We start from the raw sequence: 22,740 nt of genomic DNA, 5'->3' as shown, positions 1-22,740 counted from the left end.
CGGGCATTTAGTCCATGTTTAATCACATCAGCATGACTGGCCACAGCTCAGAATGCAATCACAGGCAAAGCCATAGTTTCAGGCCTGAAAGCAGATGCTGGAGATATGTTTTGTGACCTTATTCACAGATGTGGTCTGCTCCCTGCAACTCTGGCATGTCTGAATATGTCTGCTTCAGAGGTAGATTCGAGCCTGAGCAAGTAGCTAACATTCCTGTGTGGATGTTCCGGGTGCGACTCTAAGCGAAGACAAAAAGAAATCATGAGGATAGCATGGCTGGTGACGTTCTGAATATTATACACTCCTGGGTCCTTCTGTTGACATGCATCAGTGGACACAGTACAGGTAGAACTCTTTCCTCTATTGTCCTTTGGGGTCATGTCATGTCATGTTTGGCTGGGTCATGTTGTGTATACTATGTAACCTTGAATGCTACCAGTGTAACCTTCAGAGTGATCGATCGATAGCCCACCCTCTGTATTAGCCCTTCTGATTGGACTTAAAACCTACACGTTCTTCTGATATTTACCCTGTTGAGAGTGGAGGGCACAGAAAAACACACGTCCCTGTCCTACTCCTTGGCACATTAGTTTTATGAGTCATACCAGAGTTTTGGACTCTCTGCTGTACTCCCACTTACTGCACTCGTCCAAGTCAGTGTAGTATTACCAGCTTGAATACAGCGGTCACTTAAGGGAAATCATTCCACTGCTCTGTACCAATGAAAAACAGTGCCTGATAAAAAAGAGGACCACATGCTCTAGATTCAAGTGTGTTTAATTGAATAAGACAGTTATTTTTTTTATTCTTTATTAAAATGAGGTAACATAGAGCATTTAGTATCCTATTGTTGCTTTTAGTGAAACACATAATATTTTTTTTGTTCTCTCAGGAGCTTTAGGTACCATTGGTCAGTTCATAAAATACTATGAGGGGCTGACTTATGACCGCCAAGTTTTACATCAGAGTCACCAGCGAGTTAAGCGTGAAATAGTGTCTCACAAGCAGCAGCTACAACTGAACTTCAGCGCTTTCCAACGGTAACACCCTTCATTACACTCTCCTGGTCCCTGCACCTTTCAGAAAAACAAGTTCCCTGGTTTCTGGAAAACATTTAGCTGGTTCTCCTCAGAATTCATTTGCCATTAACAATTCATCATGTGCTGGTCTTTCTCAGGGACTTTAACTTGGTCCTCAGACAAGACTCGGAGGGATTTGCAGATAACTTCAAGATTGACCTGGGCGACAGAGACACTGTTGTGGACCTCTCTCATGTTTTTTCCGGAAAGCTAGAAGGTATGTGAAAGGTGGTGATAAATCTTGTAATTGCCCAAGGCTCAATGTTAACTTTTAAAAGTGGTTGCCAGCTTGGAAATCAGGCATGAAGTTTTGGTTGCCAAAGCCAACCAAATCTGGTTGCCACTTGTAACAACTTGGTAGCCAAGGGCAACCATTAATGTCGAGCCCTGTTATTGCCCCACTTTTCCTCACTCTACACCCAAGCAGCCAAGGCCGTAGCCATGATGTCAACATTGGGGGGGACCAAATCTGTCGTGCGGTCTGAATTTCTATAACAGAATTTCAATACATTTCCTGCCATGCAAAAATATTATTAAAATCACAAACAAGTCATTAGTTAAGTCAGTCAATTAGGATATTCCAAACTTTTGACGGACATAGGCACGGATGGATTATGACCCCCTGGGCATAGATGCAAAAAAAACCTCCCCAGTTAAAATAGGGGGGCCCAGGGGCATACTCCCCCGGAAGATTAAAAAATATATATATTATATTATGACGACTTGTGAGTTTTGTGGAAATAGAAGAGAAGGGCGGAGAAGCAACTTCACACAGTCTTAGGCTTCAGGGCCCCCTGAGCTCTTGGGCCCAGTAGGTCCATTCAATAATCCATCCCTGGACATAGACCTGTGGTATGACTCCATTTGTCTCCAAAATGTATATTTTAAAAGAAAATACAGACTAGAGTATCTTTGATAACCTCTATATTACACCGAATGCTTACTCATAGGTTTGGACCTATAGCCCAATAATTTTTTGTATTTTGATTTTATTATTCTGGTGGCTAATCACACAATTTTAAGGTAGCCTAGTTTAAAAGGGATGGGATTCAAGATAGGCTACTAAGACAGGTCCCTCTTCAGTCTGACTCACCTCAAGTTACCCTATGCATTATAAGCTGGTTTCTGACAGAAATTAAGTTTTGTGTTAACATGTAGAAACACAACCTTTATTTGGTGAATGGAGGTGGAAATTCCTTTCTTTGGTTATTGTCCGTGATTCACATTAACTGTTGGCTATCACCGCCATTGTAAAAGTTTTTTCAACTTTTGTGCCGTCGCCACATTGAGTACGTTTTGACTGCATGGATGCGCAATTGAGTGCGCATCTAAATGTAACATGCAAGATGCAACAACCATTTCTAAGAGGCTTATAAACCGGTTCATTTCTGACATTACTACTAGCATATGAATGCATTATTTATGTTGTAAGACATGTGAAAGAAATGAATGACACAGGCACGCACAAATTCAAATAAAAGGACACTACGTTTCACTTTCGCTATCATTGCGAGAAAATAGGCTACAGTAGGCTATGGAAAATGCTTCAAAATTCCCTTTGAGTCTGATCAGCTTCAAAAATGAATGGGGTTTCCTTAGACAGTGCTACACCTTTCCAACAAGTTTTGTGAGAATTGTACCGGTATCTTTTGCGATATTATTGACAGCCCGCACCGCAGTAGGGTGCAGGAAGCTTTTGCTAGCACACGCCTCTAACGAAAAACGCAAAACCACCAGGACAAACCACTCACAGTGTAGGCTACTCTCTCTGAAACCATCAATAGGTCACTAATTTGTGCGTTATTTACGTTTGATTGCATTTCAGATGGTGGGACTTGTTGGTTTCCTGTAGTAGCCTTTAGCGTTTTTTTCTTTATTTATTTTTCTATGTACAAATATTGGGGGGGACATTTTGGTCACATCTGAATATTGGGGGGGACACGTCCCCCCCCATGTCTATGGTGACTACGGCCCTGCAAGCAGCTAATTTCAATTGCTGGCCAGTTCTTAGGGAAGTTAATGTTCTGTTCATGCACTTCGTCCACATGTCTTTAAGGCTACATCCTCTGTATTCATCATCATTAAGTAACCTTGTCTTTGGAAGCTGAATTAGCTCTGCTTCCAGGTCTGATGGTTAGGAGACTAGCAGAAGGCAAACTACAAAATCAGGGCCGTAACACGTCCATGCTTTCTCCTTTTGTCTCCAGATGAGGACCAGTCCTCCTGCCACGGCTCTGTTCTCCAGGGCCTGTTCCAGGGCTCCATCACCACCGCCAATGGAACCTATCATGTGGAGCCACTCCATAGCTACACAACCAACGAGTCAGAGTTCCACTCCATTATCTATCATGAAGACGACATAGGCAAGTGAAGAGGAGACACATGGCAGCCTCCCAAACAGGCTCCAGGCTCCTCGTCGCCTTAAGCTCTCATTAGTCAACCCGTCACTGGCAGTTTAGGAGGAGGTTTGTCCGGACCGTTGCTATTGAGCCTGCCAGCCTGGGGCCAGCTGGTATTTTGCAGGGGCATTTCAGAGGTGCCAAGAGGGAAAGTGCCAGTAGGAGTGTGCCAGGGGTTGTATGGGAACAAAGGGCTTTCAAGGAAAACTTGACGCAACTCATTGTGGTGGAGATTCTTGAAAACTGCTTAACATATTGTTTTTGAAGAAAAAAAACTAAATGTGCATTTGTGTGTTTCCTTGGATTTGCTAAGAATTAGGGATCATTTGAGGATGCTATAAGAAGGCCTTGACTGTTGACACAGTGATGCTCCACAGAACTGCCCCGCTGAGAACCAGCAAAGACTTGTGTTGGCAGCCTCTTCGCTGCTCCTACGGTGCTTTTCAGACTGAAATGGAGCACTCGTACTCTAGTCCCCGTCGTCCCCGAAATTAGGCTTTGTTTACAAACTAGTGTTTAGACCTTTCATCAATATCACCAGGTGTGCTATGGAGAAATAACACAAAAGCAGAAGGATTTAGAGCCTATGAGTATTTGGCAAGTGCTTGCAGCTTTTATGATGTAGAAAGAATGTAAATCTGTAATCTCATAAAGGGTCTGATTAAATAACATCTTAACTTGTAGAAAGACTCCAGACTGGCACCAACATTGTCATATTTGTGATATCCTTCTGTGTGTGTGTGTGTGTGTGTGTGTGCGTGTGTGTGTGTGTGTGTGTGTGTGTGTGTGTGTGTGTGTGTGTGACAGAGTATGTTGAAAGAGAAGGAAAGGCAATAATCTTGTAGCTATAGCCTAAGGTAAACAAACCCGGGAGTGCACTGTGGTTACCCTGGGTCATGTGATCTTGTAGTTGAAGTCAGACCACATGCATGAGGCTGAGAGGTTACTATAGGGCATTTCCCATACTCTTGGCGGCAATGGTCCCATTCAGTAGAGTAGCTAGATCTCTCTGTGAGATACAAACAACTACAAAGTCGACGATGCCTTTGCATGTAGACAAACTCATTGCTTTGAGCAAATGGCTAAACAAAGGATATTTATACTTATCAGAGGGATAAAAGCGCCAGATTCCAAAAGAATGTCTGGTGATTTCATATTTATTTTCTTAGTGCAACAAAGATTTGGCTTGAGAAGAAGTTAGCTTTGCTGTTTGATTAGCTTGGCTTTGCCATCAACTAAAACAAAGGGAGATGGGCCTGTATATCAGACATCTTCTGAGACCCCTCCTACCCAGTGTAGGCTTGCTTACTTTAATTTCCTCTGCATGTTGTGTCTGTTTCCTCAAGAATTCTTTGGGACGGAAAGCTTGCTTTTGTCTTGGCATGGAACAATACTTAAAAGGGAACTAAGCTTTGAGAGAGAGAGAGCGAGAGAGAGAGAGCGAGCAGCCATGAGGTTTGTGAGCAGTCTGGAAATAATTCCGTCAATGGGTCAATGCCCACTGATTGCCCCAAATCCCCATCCCCACTGACAGCCCTGTCGAACTGCCATTGGCTTACTTCCATTCAGCCGGATCGTCCGACCTAATCATGCTTTGTGTTTTCGAATGAGCAGTTGGAAAAGTGATAGCATGAGAGTCAGCTCTTGGCCAATGATCAATTCATTCAGTTGAGCTAATCTTATCTTGGTCACTGAAGGCCAAACCACCTGACTCGGTCCCATTCAATAGCTGAGCTTTCATTTTCACTAAGCTATTGTAATCTATTAAAATAATGTTTTGCACGCCCTTTATCAACTTGTGTAATAGTAGGGTGTGCAGACGTATGCTTTATAATAACTCTCTAAGGTGCAGACAGATAGGCTTGAAAACAATACAACAGTTAATTTTGTCTTGCTTAGTTCAGAAATTACAGACACTGAACCATTCCTGAAAAAATGCCTTAGACCTTTCTTGTGGCATTGTAACTACCAAATTTATAGCAACACTAACAGTTGTCTCAATTTGTAACGGTTACAGCATTTTCAATGAGATTTCCACAAAGGCAGCTTAGCCTTAATTAATGTTTTACAAACTTGTAACCCATCACTAATGAGTCATGAGCTATAATCTCTAAATACACGTGGGGGATGTTCAAGGGCAATGCATGAAGAATGAGGCCTTTGAGATTTACAGTTTAGTGCCTGTCTTCTTGAAATCTCCCTTGACTAGCCTATAATTGTGCAAGTATTTCAACAAGCAATGTGGGGTCATGGTCACTGCCATGAAACAAGTTCGGTGGTTGAACATAATGGACATTGGCGTTATTGTTAAGAATATTTAGTATGTCAACACGTGCATTTATGAACGTTTAATACATAAATCAGATCAAAATCAAAATCAGATATTACTGAACTGTCATCACAGTGACTGTGTCATGGGTAAAAGCACTTGCAACTTTTAAAACGTAAAGACCACGTGTCCACGCATCAGTGCTCATTTCTGCTTCCCACTACCAGACTTTCACCCTGCACGTGCATTAGTGTATTCCAGAACAGTCCTTCGCACCCTTAGATTGAGTCAATATGGTAGTGATGTAGTACTCGAGTCCGGTCTCGGACTCGAGTCCGGTCTCGAGACCAATTTCTGCTTTCTCGGTCTCGTCTCGGACTCGTTCCTTCAAAGACTCGGTCTTGACTCGGTCTCGGACCACAGTGGGAGGAGAAGGACTCGTAATTTCAGACCTCGAGACCAACGCATTTTTATGTTCATATAAAAAAACAGACAACACATAACAACAATAATAATAAAATGCAATGTTGACCGGCATTATTTGAAAATGACATCCCATGGTGCAATGCAAAGATACTGCCGTCAGAGCCGTTTATTTATCTCTATGGCTCTGCTGCCGGTGAGTGTCTGTAGGTCAGCATAGTCCATATTAAGACGTTAAGACTGCTCCTCAATTCCCAATCTAGCTTAGTCTGTAGGCCTAACTGTTGATTATTAACTGGGGTGATATTAAATTATGAATATTAAAACTGAAATTTTTTTATGGTCTTGGTCTCGACTCGGTCTCGACTCGGACTTGCTTCCTCAAAGACTCGGTCTTGACTCGGACTCGACTGTATTTGAAAACCAACAGACTCGGTCTCGACTCGGTCTCGACCCTTCAAAGACTCGGTCTTGACTCGGACTCGGCATAGGCGGTCTCGTCCCCATCACTACAATATGGCAAGTCAACAATACTCAAAACCGCAATCTTTCAGCCCTAACTCCCAGCATACATTTCTGCTTGCAAGTAAGTACTCTGTGTTAATCTGTGTGACGTACACACATTGTACAGGAAAAAGTGGAGAACACAGGAAGAGGAAGAATGCAAATTAGAACACCTGGACTGAATAAAGCATATAGACTCTCTTTCTTTACATTAGATATTATGCATGGCTCTGGGTCTGAAAAAGCTGTAGTCAGAGAATCGGTTCCAGACGGTTTATTGTCTCTACATTCAAGTTTTGATCACCCATTTAGCCTGCGCTGCACAGCTAATTACCTTTTAAAGTGCTATTAACACAGTTGTTAACAAGTCTTCTTGCATGTGTGTGCTGTGCAAAATGCTTCCCTCTTAGTTTTTTTTCTTGCTCTCTCTCTCTCTCTCTCTATCTGTGTGTGTGTGTGTGTGTGTGTGTGTGCATTTACCTGAATGCCTATTCACATGTTGTAGTAGTTATGATGTTTATGTTTGTTATATATGTGTAAGGGTTTGTGATTTTGGGTGTGTGTATGTGTGTGTGTCTTCACAGACATGTCCTCCCTAGGGAACAGAGTTAATGGGCTCTGTGGGTCGGACCTCTTGGCGCACCTTGCCAGAAGCCTCAGACTGGAGGAGGAAGGGCAGGTCAGACATGACATCACTCTTATACTCTTATTAGCACTTCGGCACACTTCCTGCACTACGCTTACCCTATTTTCTTTCTCCAACGTTTTCCAGTGAGATTCCCATCCTCATTGTCCCCAAGTTCACAAAAACCTTTCAGAAAGCCTCTCCTTTGCTCAGTTTTGCTGATGCCAGGGGAACAACAATTCTGAGACAAATGTTTGGACTTTATGTCCTGTACTTAGTGCCAGTGTTTCTGATTGTTTTCATAATCACAAATCGAGGTTAAAAGCCATGCGTGCTGAGGCCACATATCTACTGTATCTACACAACCTGTACTATTGTTTTAGAGAAATATTTGAAGATTTGCCAAATTGTAATCAGTCAACAATCAAGATAAACAAACAATTGGAGTAGCCTACAAGGAAGCACAGAATAGCAATACCTCATCGTAGTGTATACTGACAATAATTCTATTTTTAGACACACAACACTCCTTGCCCGTAATCTGCAGATAAGGGTCCTAAATGAACTGCACACATGTTATCCTGGGCCTACCCAACATCCTCCTTTGCTTCCCACCTCTCTGTCGCCTTTAGAAGTGTGATCATCAGTAGTCTGGTGTGCTTCACAGGAAGAGCCACTGATGAGGTCGAGGAGAACAACGGATGATTCCAAAACCACCTGTCTGTTGCACCTGCAAGCGGACCACTTCTACTACCGGAAGTTTGGTAGCGTGGAGGCTGTCGTGGCACAGGTAATGCATACAATACGGTTCCAAAAGCACATTCTGTTTACTAATCTATCATTTTAAAAGGCTACCTGAGAAAACATTGGAGAACCCTTTTGCAATTATGTAACCACAAAATGTAATCTGAAAACTGCTGCCCTGATTAAAAAAAACAATGCAACTAATCTCAGCTGGTATTCTGTCTGTAATGGAGTGGAATGGAAGTTTCTAAGTGACCCCAAACTTTTGAACAGCAGTGTACCGCTGTGTAAAGTGGCACATGGTCAGAGAGAGATATGTACATACAATATGTACATATGACAAGAAAGTATACATGAGAAATGTAAACACATATGTAGATCTCATGTGGTATGGGTGTTCCCTGGGAATCATACCTTTGGCCTCAGTGTGTCTGGCGCCAAGGTGTTCCCCTTCAGCTGCAGGAAGCTACAGGAATGCCTTTTTTCGCCTTTTTTGAGGGATCATGGGCCACAATGGTCCAGTAATGTACTTTTTCATTGTTGAAAAAAGTGGTGCAAAGTGTCTCCCTATTGTGGGGCCAGGGGAAGTGAGGTTATGTCCAATGTATTTGCAGATGGGGGTGGATGAACTGTTGGGGGAAAGTTTGGACATTTTCCAAATTCTACGTTTTGCCAAGTTTCATGACCTTGAGAACATACCGTCTATTTGAACCATGTAAAATCGAAATGTTACGTAATGTTTGTATATTGAAAAGAAGGGGGCAGGATTTCCGTCACTTGTAGTTTTTTGCCCCAGAATGTTATGTTTTGTACAATATAAACCCATTGCCCATCCCAGATGAGATCAATTCATGTGACTTTTTTTGTTATTGTTTTTATTCCATTGTCATTGTTGATGTCATACACTCATCTAGTCAATGTACCATATATCATGCCATACCAACAATCATATTTTACAGCTTTTTACTGATGTGAATCTTGGAAACACAGTTTCTATTGTTCTATTATCCTATTGGTTTGAAGTATTTTGTTACTAAATGGATAGTTACATTAGAATAGAATATTTTGCTTTATTATCTATACAGACTTATCCAAGGCTCCTAGACTCACTCCTCAATTAAAATGATTCTTTACAGTGTTACACAAAATAAGTTACCAAGGAATGAGAATACTTAGTCACCTTTACAGAGAAAAGAAAACATATGTGGCTCCCTAATGTTGTGAGAAGGAGTAGATACAGACCAAAGATATTGAGCTGACTTGTCCCTTTAAGAGCTTGAATCTTTCCTTGGACGTCATATTTATCTAATCTGGACTTTTGTTTTTACGGAGGGGAGTTATACTATGCCCTTCTGGTTAGCGCTTCGGACTTGTAACCGGAGGGTTGCCGGTTCGAACCCCGACCAGTAGGCACGGCTGAAGTGCCCTTGAGCAAGGCACTTAACCCCTCACTGCTCCCCGAGCACCACGTTGTTGCAAGCAGCTCACTGCGCGCCGGGATTAGTGTGTGCTTCACCTCACTGTGTGTTCACTGTGTGCTGAGTGTGTTTCACTAATTCACGGATTGGGTTAAATGCAGAGACCAAATTTCCCTCACGGAATTAAAAGAGTATATATACTTATACTTATACTTCAATGGAGCAGCTTATCAGTGAAGGACTATGGGGTGCCAGGACTACTGTACCTACAGCTGTGTGAATGAAGTGTGGGCGCGGGCCAGAGTCCGTGTGAGAGTTGGGGCCAGGTGCCCAGGCACTTTGCCACATGTGAATCCGACCCCGCAGCATGCCGCTCCCAGCTGGCACATTCAGCGTGCACTTCCAGGTCGCCATGTCTCTGGCAGCCTGCTCTGGTATGTGGTAACACGCTGCCCATGACCAGGCCTAATCAATCGTGCGCTCTGACAGTTGGTCTGGCAGACCGTGCTCCGAGACTGTTCGGTCCCACTTAGACGCTCTACTGAGACTTGCCCTCTCTTGATTGCGTGGTGTCAGACTTGCAGTCTGCCACGTGCGGTGGGTACAAGACTGTTATGCAAGACTGATGAAATATCAAGTTACTCTCTGGGAGGTTACGATATAAGAGCCACAATTAATGTGTTTGTAAAGGATGGCTGGTAAATGTTGTCAGAATTGATCTCCTCTATGTTTATCAGTGGAGATCCCTGTACTCCCTACTGTGGTCTCATATAGTGACATTGGACCACACATGGGCTATTTCCTTTTCTAGGGTTGAAAAACCTGTTCTGTACCATCTATCATCCCAATGTATGTCACTGTGGTCATCATGATGGTCTGACAAGCACACTGAGGCAATTAGAAGTTACAAAATGTATTTTTTTTTACCCATTTCTCACTATTCTCCTTCATAGGTAGCCTCCTATATGAGAGCTGTGAATGATGTTTATGACAAGGCAGACTTTGAAGGCATCAAGCTGATCAACTTTAAAGTGAAGTCCCTCAGTGTGAGTGCCATAACAGCATCACATGAAACATGTGATTTTTCTCTCATTTGAACTTACCAAAAATATTGATTGCACTGTGCTGAGATGATATTGGTTTTAATGCATAGAATGCGTTCATATTCAGAATGTGTTGCTTAAAGGCTTATTGAATGAAATTACTTTTGCATGGGCCAAAGAGGTGCAACAAGTGAATTTAAACAGAAACTATGGGGCAATATGTTAGAAGATAGCCTATGCAGTCTGTATGCAGATATGCAGCGTGTCATATTCAATTTCAATTTCAATTTCAATTTCAATTTAAATGTATTTATAGAGCGCCAAAACATTACGCATGTCTCATGGCGCTCATATTCCTGTTCAACTTCTCTCAGGTGATGACAAAAGAGGAGCCAGGAAACCCCATGAATCGACCGTTCATTGGGCCAGAAAAACTGCTCAGTCTCTATTCAGAGACAAACTGGGGAAACTACTGCTTGTCTTACCTGCTGACTAACCGTGACTACAGTGGAGTGCTAGGCCTTGCGTGGGAGGGAAAGACAGGTAAAACAACAACAACACTGAAAAGAAAGACAAAAAAGAAACAGAAAGCCTAAGCTGAAATGCTGACGGTGGAAGTTTTTATCTTAACGATAACATAGCACACGTGAGAGACCCTTATGACTCAGATCACACCTTTAACAGTCGTTAAGCGATAGACTTAAAGCTTGTTTGGTATCTGCCCTTTGTCCACTTCTGTCCTTGACACATTTCCAGGAGGGGCGCCAACACGCTTGTTCCTCGTCTAATCCCACCCCCCCTCGTGTTCAAAGCCCGCTCAGAAACTTTCCACTTTCCACAAAACACTAAGAAAAACAGGATGTAGGAAATTTACTGGCAGGGCAGACAACAGAATGAATAGATTCACTTTGTTTTATTGCCTTTATTAATTTATGTGTGGGACTGATACTTTATATGTCTCATCTTAAAGTAATTAAGCGCCACATTCATTGTTTTTGTTCAATCATCAGGGATTTATATCCATTTTGGTTCTGCATCTCTTCCTAGGGATTTAATAATATGAAAAATTTGACTATGCCAACACTTTTGCCATGATCCTGTGCAGTGGTCTTGTATTCAGATTTGCAAATAAAATAAGCATTTTTGAGATACCTTACCACATCACCTCCTGTAACATACACTGAATATAGTGAAAAGCTTGTATAGATTTAAGTCAAGAAGTGATACGTTCTCCAATTGATTTGTGCCACACAGTCACTACTGTCATAATGACCCTGCTGTAAAGTAAAGTTTTATTTTTTGTCACAATAGTGCAGTAGCAATCTATAACATACTATACTATACTATAAAATATTTTTATTTCTGCTAAATCAATCAAAACAGTCTTGTTAGGGTCATAGATTTACCCACTTCACTATGAGTTTTATGTCGCACAAGGAGAACCTCAGTTTCACTGAGTGTCCAGGAAGTGGATTAAAATGCTGCACAATGTACTGTAAGCAAATTGCAAATTGAAATTATCTTGTTAGACTGTCTAAATGTCAGCCAGTAGACAGACAAGGCAAACATCATCATCACTGCTCTGTATGGGTAGAATGAAGAAGATAAGCAATGTCTTCCTTCAAGCTATATTTGCCGTGGGGAGAGACAGTTTGGAGGTGTTAACCAAGAGGAGGTGAGTGTTTGGCTAAGGGGAACCAATGGTCAGCATATATGAATGCACAATAACCAGATGTAAGTCTAATTGGAGGTTAATTGTAGTCGAAAGGTATGTATCGTCATAGCAGATAAACAGTTCACCATCAAATGAGTAAATGGCAGGTAGACTACAAGTTACATGCCTTTACTGTCCTTCAGTGTATTCTTTACAAAAGATTAGATACTGTATGTACTCTCTAATACTTCCTGACAGCAAAAAAGCAAATAAACATTGCACTTATATGTCATGGAGACATCTCACATGAGATTAGCTAGGTTCAATAAGTATAGTACGCACATTTCAACACACAATGCCACCTATGTCATCCGAAAGGTAAATGGTGGCCCACTGATTTGCAGTCACTGTAGGATCTCGAGGAAAATGTTGTTGTGCTTGTGGAAACTGCATGGATGCTAAAAAGAGGAGGTCATTTGTTGCTACAGTTGTAACCTTGTCCTCAGTGAACTATAAACCATGGGTTCTTCTGGGACCCCCATGCTGTGGACTCCCCATGGCTCTCAGTATCTCGCCACACTTTGATTAAATTCGTTTTCAAACACATATAGGCTACTTTTAACTTTATGGAATGTATATGAAAGGCCCCGCAACAGCATAGGTTGCAATTGCTCCTCAAAAACTGAGATTTCAGGACCTTGCTTTGCTTCATGCCCAACTATGCCCTGTAGTTGTTTTAAAACCACTGTAACCTACAACCCCCATGGACACACTTTAACAGACATCTGATTTCATTGATTGAAACCTCTGTTAACGATTATGCTAAATTGTCCTAATGTGGGACACTGCCTAATGTGTGACACCTAAGCTCCAGTGGGTGTGGATCTTCCCCAAACTAATGAATGCCAGTGAAACTATGGGAAAGCAAAGCTGTTGCCTTCACATTGTAGCCTAATCTAGCCTACTACATAAGTCCGAAAAGCAAATAATGTCCCACATTAGGGCAATCCACCCTATCCACTTCTACCGTACCCTCTTCCAACTGCCATACAGCCTCTACCACATGTAGTTTTTCCAAATATGCACTCTAGTTTTGTTTTGTCTTCATACAGCTAGAATGATAGCCTCTTAAATTCTATTGTTTTTAAATGGACACTGCTTTTCAATAGCTTTTCCTAGAAGTCTTGCTTTTGGCTTATTGTGGTGTTAATTTGAATGAAGCTGTGAGCTTTTTTTTGTTTAGCTCCATAAGAATTGATTTTCAATGGAGATCAAGTGAACGAACATGTGCCACAGCAAACCACAATGCCAGCTCATTGGTACGCCGTGCACAGGACACTGGATGGGCCTTACCAGACAAACGCCCAAAGACACTGATATCATTTCCTGACCAGGGAACTTTCTGTTCACTCCTACATCTGAAACTATAATTACATTTTATCAACATCCTTACATTCCAAAATGCCTAAACTCATGAAGTATTCACATTCCAGCACAGTCTGTGACTGGTAGCAAGGCTTTGAATATCACTGACATCCCACATGTCAAGTGACAAAGTAGGCTGTGTTGTTGTTGTGGGGGTGTGGAGGGTGGGATTGGGGGCTGTGGTGGATAAGAAAAGTAGGCTGCACTCCTTGAATGTTGCCATCACATTGTCAGCTGTGTGGCTCTGGATTGGCTGTGCAGAGGGGCGTGAGGCCACCTAAATACAGTCATGTGACCAAAGAACTCTGCATCTTTTTTTCACCCCCAACCCCCCATGTTTCTTATCCACCACCGCCACCATGGATGCTGGCTGGGTAGTAGTGCTAGTGGCTACATTCCACAACTTGGATTTGTCTCCATGGAGACATCTCACATGAGATTAGCTAGGTTAAACAAGTACGCAAATTTCAACACACAAAGCCACCTATGTCATTCGAAAGGTAAATGGTGGCCCACTGATTTGCAGTCACTGTAGGATCTCGAGGAAAATGTTGCTGTGCTTGTGGAAACCGCATCGATGCTAAAAAGAGATAATTTGTTGCTACAGTTGTAACCTTGTCCTCAGTGAACTGTAAACCACGGCTTCTTCTGGGACCCCATGCTGTGGACTCCCCTTGGCTCTCAGTATCTCGCCACACTTTGTTTATTAGTTTCCAAACATGCTTATTTGTTTTTGGGAGAAGAAAGGAAATATTCAACTTTAAAACATAGGAACTATCTCCATAAGGGGGGTAATATCACTTCTTGGAAGCTTAGAGACTTTTCTCTCCTATGTCACTGCACTGTATCGCTGAAGCGGTGAACTCGCCGGCCGTTATGGCTGACCTACTATTCAGAGTGAACCTGACTTTGTTGTGATTCTAAGCCTGCATCTTATTGTGGGGTAGTGTTGCCAGCCCCTGTCCTAAAGCTCTCCCGGTGACAAAAATGGCTTGGCCTGAGCTTGATGGAAAATTGGCCTAATATAGCTCCTGAAGTGGGTGGAGACTCTATGGCAAATTGTTGAAAGGGAAAACCACAACTTAAACATGAGCTCTTTGGCTAAAGGACTGCCATTGGACAAGGATGATTCCTTGTTGGGTTGGGTCTTTGCAGCTGCAGTCCCCTTAGTGATTTCCAGGGATGGCTGAGTTGATCAAACATGTACCAGTCATAGCTTCTGTAGAAGACGTTTTCACAGTAGCTACTACTAGCTAGCATGCCTGAACTCATGTATCCTCTTTGCCCACTGACACACTGATTAATGTGAATGTTTACGTGTCTCTTCTCTCACTCTGAGTGTTTTAATGACTGAGGTGAGTCACTGAAATAAATGTAATTGTGTAACCCTTATTAGATAAGACCAGCATTCTTGACAGTCCACTGCCATGGCCTGGAGCCTAGTACATGAGCCAAAAGGAGAGTTGAGGTTTGGAGAAGTCAGTGCATATCTCCACCATGACCACTACAAGAACTTGTAAGAGCATGCCTCTTGCTGCTTTGTCACAGAGTTCACCAGGTCATAGAAACCCATGTCCCAGCTCCCCTGCATTCCTTTAGGGTTTCTCCTTTCATATTACGAAAGAGCCAGTGAATGCTTTGACCTTACCCATGAAGCTCCACAAAACCAATACTCTCTAAAGATAGCAGATATGCTATGTAACAGGTAAATAATTAACACTGCTCACTTTGCACACTTGTTGTCATGTTTCGATGACATACAATTTCTTGAACAGGAATCTCATTAGTATACTTAACCTATTGATAAGTATGGTAAGAGAATTCACAATAACAAAAGTGATTAAAATATTTTGGTTATCTATGTACATTATCTCTGTGGTTTTTGTGGCTTTTTTACGTAAAGTTCCAAGGATGACAATGCACTGTGCATTCCAGGCATTCTGCCCTGGAAATCTTGTCAACATATGGCAGTTAGTGTTGATAGGCTGACGGATTAACCAGAGCCACAGCCTCTCACACAGCAAGCCATTCTTCCCATCTGAGAGCCCTTTGGGCCAGAGGACTTAAAGGCAGCAGTGTTCACGTGTGAAAAAGCCCAGCTGTTTGTAATCCAGCAAACCTAACCATTATGTAAGTTTGGGGGACGTGTTTTGCTGAAATTGTGATGAGGTGATGTTTGCTCATGAGAAAAGGGGCAGAAGTCTCAGGGTTGTTACGTCAGATGTACAAAACAGGGAGATGGGAGAATAACAGGACACACCCCTACAATGTACTGACAGAGGTGAGTTGAAAAACATCACATGACTGCTTTTTCCCCCCACTTTCTTGGTCTTCCAGGTAACTGGGGAGGGATATGCTCCAAGCACACCACTCTGAGGGACGGCCGCAACTCTAGCCTCAACACAGGCCTGGTCACTGTGCAGAACTACGGCCAGTATCTACCCCCCAGGCAGATCCAGCTCACTTTTGCCCATGAACTGGGCCACAGTTTGGGATCTCCGGTGAGTCTCATGCCTCTCTTACTGCATGTAGGACATTAAGTCCTACACTCTGTAGAACAGTTCAGTTGGTGACAATGCGTCCTGATCTCGGAAGGGGGGGTGGGGTCCTGGTTGTTGCCCAAAAAAGAAAAGTCTGCAGTCAGATCAGTGCTTGCCCTGTGGCCTCGTTCTCAATCCATGTGGGCCCAACACTGTGCTTTATTGGCATTCAGATTGGAGCAATCCATGCATCCACCCGACAGAATCCCTTTGCTTTGCCTTGTAGAACCACCGTGAAAATGACTTCATGAAAAGGGCAGACAGGCTTGAATGCCCCCTCCACGGGACCTGTCACCCATTCTAAAACCCATTCCACCTCCAGCACTGCCCACCACAAACCAGCTTGCTCCACTTACAGCTGACCCCTCACCCACTGACACCACTGCCAGCCACCTCGCCTCATGAATGATGGTTACCCCTCCACAGGCTCGCTTGGAGACATGCTCCGCGTTCCTGAGTCAATTAGTTCCGCTGTCTTTCTCTCTCTCTCTCTCTGCCTCTGCCCCCCCCCCCCCCACCCCGTCTTTATAAATTTAGTGAGTTTTTGACTCGAGCAAAACCTGAATGACCTGACATACATGCTTTCAGTGTTTCCAACACCTTGCCTTCAGTGTTTTTATGACCATGCAGAGATCAGAGAGAGAGGCTTCACCTGAGATTTATGTGGGCTGTCCAGCCCTTAGCCTGCATCCCATTGGACTTTATGTTCTGAGGAGTTCCTTCGCAGTGTCCTTACTACCATGAGTCACCATGGGAGCAAACTTTTAATCTGGTTTTGTATTAACTGTTGGTTTATTGTTTTCAAAACAAACGGGAGCAGGTGACCCTGTACGCCCTACTGTAGATAAAAGACAAAGGCTGAAAGGCATCCGTGAAGATATGATGAATGAGTTGTTATCTATGCCCCTCTTGACATCTGTTAGTTATGGGATCATTTCATCCAAGGCCCAGGGACACTGTCACTGAAATCCATTCGAAAGTCATGTCTAATGTGATCTGAATTCCTGTAGTAAACATCTGTTTAAGCATATTTGTATCAGACATAACAGTTTATCGGTTGTTTTAAATGTACAATAGATATGCAAAGTAAAACAAATGTGTGTACAACAGGAGGCGCTTACCAGGCCCCAGTGGTTTGTTGTGTCTTTCTTAGGCTTGTCAGAGGTCAAACTCTCAGTAGTTAGCCCTGTCATAACCTTAGGGTGTAAATCACGTAGAAGAACTGGCCTTGAGGATACCTTGCCCCTGTTGAATTGCCCTTTTCATAAGATGAAAGAGACACAGATTAGTCTCGCTGTTGGACAAGAGGGTATATTTAATGAACAGCTTTTTTTCTAAGCAAGTCCCAAAGAGTGTTTTCATTCAAATAAAAACACCTCACCCTAATATGCACTCTCCTCTGTCTTGGTCCCAGCATGATGAAGGCCCAGCATGTGGGAGCCTGGGCTCGGAGGGAGGCAAAGGCAGATACCTGATGTTCCCTCACGCCAGCAACGAGGTGCAAGAGAACAATGACAAATTCTCCCCCTGCAGCCTCCAGCGCATCGGCCAAACGTTGAGGACAAAGAAGGACGACTGCTTTGTCGGTGAGAGCGAGGAGACGATTCACCTTCAGGGCGGATTTGCTGTTTTATTTCGTGGCTTATCTGTCTGAGACCCTTGAGCGCCTTGAGGCTGTGTTATGTCGGAGCTTGTCTTTTTTTCCTCTCACGACTCATCCTTGTTCAACCCTTAAGAGGCGTCTGTGTGCATGCTCTGTCTTGCTCTAGTTAGCGATCAGCCCATCTGTGGAAACCAGATCGTGGAAGACGGAGAAGAGTGTGACGTGGGCCACAACGACTCGGACTCGTGCTGTTACAGCTCTAAGGAGTCGCTGGCAGTACAGTGTCGACTGAAACCAAATAAGCTTTGCAGGTATTATCATACGACTCCTTCTGAGAACTTGTGTGCTAATTACATTTTCCTCTTTTGTGCTTTTAGGGTCATTGGTGTTATTATTATGACCGCCGCGCAGCGAAGCTATAGGTTTAGTCAGATTTTTTTTTTTTTTTTCGCATGGCCAATTTTCCGTCAAAGATTCCCGGGACACTGAAAGACCGGGGTACACAAAAGTTGGTGGGCATGTAGCCCCACATGGATAGCATGGAACCATCGTTTTTCATTTGATCTGTAGCCCCCCTGCTGGACTGGACCCCCGAAAGGAGGGTAGGGCAGACACAGTTTTCTGTGAATATCTCGAGAACCGTAGAGTTTAGGAGGACCACCTTTTTTTTTGTATGTTGATCTTAAGGGGCCATGTCAACCCATTCCATAACCACTCATTTCATTTATAGCGCCACCTAGTTAAAAACAAAAAAGTAAAAATGAGGTGAAATGTAATCGCAGGTATCTGTGACCTAACATGATCAAAACTGCACGAAATTGGAAGTGTAGGATCATTATGACACCCTCTGAATGCACGCCAAGTTTCGTGGAATTCCGTTCATGGGGGGCCACACAATAAATTAATTTATGTTACTGTACACCAACTGGCCTGTAGGTGGCTTGGTCTTAAGGGGCCATGCCAACCCATCACATTACCACTTATTTAATGTATAGCGCCACCTAGTTAAAAATTAAAAAGCAAAAACGTAGGTGTTTTAATCACAATATCTCTGGCTGACATGGTCAAAACTGCACGAAATTGAAAGTGTAGGATCATTATGACACCCTCAGAATGCATGCCATGACTTTCGTTCTTGGGGGGCCATACAATAAATGAGTATGTGTACATTTAGTGACCGTACACTAACAGAGTTTTCTGTGAATATCTTGAGAACCGTAGGGCCTATAGGATGACCAATGTTTTGCGTATGTTTGCCTCCAGGGATCATGTTAACCTATTCCATATGCACACATGTGCATAAACAGATACACAGGCACACACATACATTCACAGTAATCATACGTATGACACATACTCACACAGTAGACATATAGATAGATAGATAGATAGATACTTTATTGATATGTACGCATGCATGCACATGCACACACAAAGGCACATACACAGGCACACACACAAGCACATGCACGTGCACACACACACACACACACACACACACACATAAACATAAACATGTACACGCACACATGCACACAATTCAAGAATTTCTCAGAATTATGAACAGACAAGATGGGGGTGGGGTTGTATAACTAACTACTAAACTAATCATGTTCTGGTACTTGTTGTCTAGCAGATACCAGTGAGAATTGAGTGTGCATAATGCAATTCAGTGAGACAGTTAGAATCATATGCCTTTCAGCGTGACTTATTTTTGTGGAAAAAATGTGCTGGACTGGGTGGCGGTCATATTTTGTACCGCTCTGCGGTACATCTAGTTTCCCTTCAGGTTAACTGAGGTTTGGAAAGTGATTTTGCAGTTCAGTTGTTTGTCCCAGTAGCTGAGCGGGGAAAAACATGGCACAAGAGATGTTGGGGTCAAGGGGTCAAGTCTTTCACAGTCCAAGTACTGATAAAGATGCATGCTTTCACAATACTGTAAGTCACTTTGGATTAGAGTGTCTGAAATGAAACTGACAACTTTGGCAGTGCTTTATGGTAATGGCAAACGGTGGTGTTGTGCATGCCTTTAGTAATCCTTCTAAAGTTTCCTGCCAAACCCTTTTGCCTAAAAAACTGCAGTCCCAGCCAAGGCCTCTGCTGCAGCCCAAGTTGTGACTTCAAAGCCCGAGGCACGCCATGTGAGGATGAGTCCGAGTGCGAGATGAAGAGCGAGTGCTCTGGGGCCTCTCCACACTGCCCTGCTCCTCGTCCCAAAGCCAACATGACCGTCTGCAGTCTGGGCACACGTATCTGTCTACAAGGGGTACGTCAGAATGTGATGAAGGTCAATGCCGATGTTCGCAGTGAGCCAGCTACATAGCCACAATAATGAACATTAAAGTTTCATTAAGTGGATTCAAGAGAGTCAAACATGCTAAACTGATTCAAGATAGTCTGGCTTTCACCAGACCAAGCTCAATCTTTTAAGATTGAACATTGGTCTGGGGAGTCCACTATGTATTTTCTACTGCACAAGAGGTGTGATCAATAGGCATAATTTAAATGACTCTGTATGCAATTGGATAGTCATTCACCAATCTGACCAACGAACCGGGTGAAGTTTGCAGAGCAACGCGTATTAATTCTGCCAATAGCGCGCCGGGTGGATAAGCTAGCTTGTAATTGGTCCCGGCAAAATTGTAACGAAAGCAGCAGAAAAAGATGCACAGGTTTCCAGCCTGAGCTGCAGGGCGAAAAAGAAATTGCCGGCAGATCAGGCTGGGTTCACCCAGCGTAGATTCAAGAGTCAAACATGCTTAACTGAGAAAAGGCTATGTAAGAATGCTTGATTACTAATTAGAAACACAGTTCACACACTGTGTCTGAAATGCTATGCCGTTTTCAAAGGGAAGCCCTTGCAAACAGAGAGTGAGTGTTCACAGTATATAGCCGCATGTGTTTTTAGTTGAATTCATTGTATCACCCACCGAGATGACGAATGAGGGACTTGGCGAACAACGTTGGTGTGAGAGAGAGGAGAAAAGTTCTCAGAAACCACACTGTACTGTACATTTCTCATATATCACCCTCTGGAGAATCACAGGCATGCCTTCCTGTGTGCAGCACTCAAAAAGAATAGAGCCATGCGAGGAAATTCTGTAACCTGGCAGCATTTCCAGCCACATTCTTCTGTATTTCCTGAACGAAAGGCTGTAAGAGAGCTGCACCCCCCACAGAGCTATCTAAATCATCCTTTCTATTTGTCTCAGGAGTGCTCTCTGTCTCTCTGTGCAAAGTATGGCCTGGGGCAGTGTGACTGTCCAGGAGAGTCCATGAGAGAGAAATGCCACATGTGTTGTCAGCAAATTAGTAAGTGTGTGTTTTCTTTTTTTATTATGTCGACTGAATATGTTTATTCAGCAGGAACAATCCAACAGAATAACAATTCGAGAAAAACACCAGACTACTTCAAGAAAAGCATTAAGAAAGTGAAAAATATATATTTTCTTTTCCATCTTTTTTCACTGCCAGATGAACCCAAAACATGTGCGAGCACTACCTCCTCTGTCCTAGCCAAACATTTTCAGGGAAAGCGTGTGGCCTTGGTGGCTGGGGCTCCCTGTTCAGGGAACCAGGGCTACTGCGACAAGTTCCAAATCTGCCGACTGCTGGATGCAGATGGGCCAATAGCAAGGCTCAAGAATGCCTTTCTTCATCTGAATGATTTTGATGACCTGGGTGACTGGATGGTGGTATGTTCATGTCTGAATATAAACAGATAGATGTATTACCACATTTGCATTTCATCCTGTTTCGATTGAACCATTATCAGGTATTGATAAACACATAACAACTGAATTACTCAACACACTGTTTTGTCTCCCAATTGTCACCATGAAACACTAGTATTTGTCCTTCCAGCATGCATTTCACATTTTTTGTCTTGCACAGTTGTAAAAAATTTAACAGAAGTACTTATATTTCTCCCTAGGCACACTGGTGGGCTATTCTTTTGGCCATCCTCACGCTCTCTGCCGTTATGGGTGGCACTGTGCTTGTGTTTGGACGTCCCTTGGAGATAGATGACACTGAGTAAACAGACAGCCTCCCTTCCTGCCTTGCCACAGCTGTCACGGGTGGACAGCCCAGTCCAGCCGTTTTGTCAATCCACGGCCCTGCGAAAAGCAAACTTGACTGTACTCTCTGCATCATTTCTACTGATTCAGAGCACTGTGAATTAATCCCCAAACCCTTTGCGGAAAAGTTTTGAGGATGGAAAAAACATCTCCCAGCTTGTTATTGTCTTTATACTGTTGGTGAGCTGGCTCGGCTAAATGAAGGTGATCCCAGGTTGAGTCCCATCTGTCCAAACATGCTTCGACACTGTTTGAACTCTTCTGTGCACAGGCTTCCAAGCATCTCCAGCCTCCCATCAGGCTGTCCTTGCGGAGCTATTTGAACTTGATGTCTAATTTGAGTCTTGACTGTGATCCAGGTTTCCACGTTGTACTGCCCCCAAGAGCCTTCGACACAATTCTATTCAGTGTCTCCATAGATATGTATGACAGCCAACCAGAGAAAGATGTTTGTGCACTTTTCCACCTGCACCCATACATTAGGGGTTCATTTGTGGCAGTTTGTAAATCAAGATGTTTGATAGCAAATACCTGATTACTACTGAGAATCAAACATGTTGAGTAAACATCTCAATTTAGTTGTACATTTCTAGAGATGCCAGAGGCAGTTGTTTTCAGGGGGATAACTTTATATAAGGATACAATAGAAAGTTAAAGTATTGCATCAGTTGGATTCCTTGCAGGTAGCTGTCATCTTAACCCAACAGTTAAACAGTTGTCAAAAACATAATCAGAATATGATACCCAACCCTTATCCTCACCTCAAACTCCAGCTCATCTTTCTAACACTAACTTTAAATGTAACCTTATTTGTGTTATTTTTTTGTCCAATTGTTTGAGAAAAACACAGGTAGTACAATAAACATTGCTGACCCTTGAAAGTATTTGAAATGTTGTTTACTCTCGTAGTCAAATAAAGTAAACATAAATATTAA

At 43.0% G+C, this 22,740-nt stretch overlaps 1 protein-coding gene across 1 annotated transcript; it reads left to right on the top strand.

The window, feature by feature from the left end:
* Positions 1–161: 161 nt before the first annotated feature.
* Positions 162–22,689, top strand: LOC143117149 (disintegrin and metalloproteinase domain-containing protein 10). The gene is made up of 15 exons (XM_076278680.1): positions 162–345; positions 893–1,040; positions 1,178–1,296; positions 3,287–3,442; positions 7,259–7,353; positions 7,967–8,089; positions 10,415–10,507; positions 10,879–11,047; positions 15,921–16,084; positions 17,538–17,709; positions 17,893–18,037; positions 19,809–19,992; positions 20,939–21,038; positions 21,201–21,421; positions 21,661–22,689. Exons 1-15 carry the CDS (start codon positions 273–275, stop codon positions 21,763–21,765), a joined length of 2,067 nt encoding a protein of 688 aa, XP_076134795.1. The 5' UTR covers positions 162–272; the 3' UTR covers positions 21,766–22,689.
* The last annotated feature ends 51 nt before the right edge of the window (positions 22,690–22,740 follow it).

Source organism: Alosa pseudoharengus, unplaced genomic scaffold (assembly GCF_046254945.1).
Source record: "Alosa pseudoharengus isolate Yale_2024_CS ecotype anadromous, Long Island Sound unplaced genomic scaffold, YU_APseudo_1.1 YU_APseudo_1.1_scf_11, whole genome shotgun sequence".
In the NCBI taxonomy this organism is placed as follows: domain Eukaryota; kingdom Metazoa; phylum Chordata; class Actinopteri; order Clupeiformes; family Clupeidae; genus Alosa; species Alosa pseudoharengus.
Note: the sequence above shows the minus strand (reverse complement) of the source record. Positions and strands in the feature narration are given on the sequence as shown.

Bases quoted from the DNA above. Each gene is read 5' to 3' on its own strand.
- LOC143117149 (XM_076278680.1), top strand. From the start codon at position 273: ATGGCTGGTGACGTTCTGAATATTATACACTCCTGGGTCCTTCTGTTG. The intron at 10,508-10,878 runs GTGAGTGCCATA...AACTTCTCTCAG, and splicing joins TTAAAGTGAAGTCCCTCAGT to GTGATGACAAAAGAGGAGCC. The intron at 21,039-21,200 runs GTAAGTGTGTGT...TTTCACTGCCAG, and splicing joins CATGTGTTGTCAGCAAATTA to ATGAACCCAAAACATGTGCG.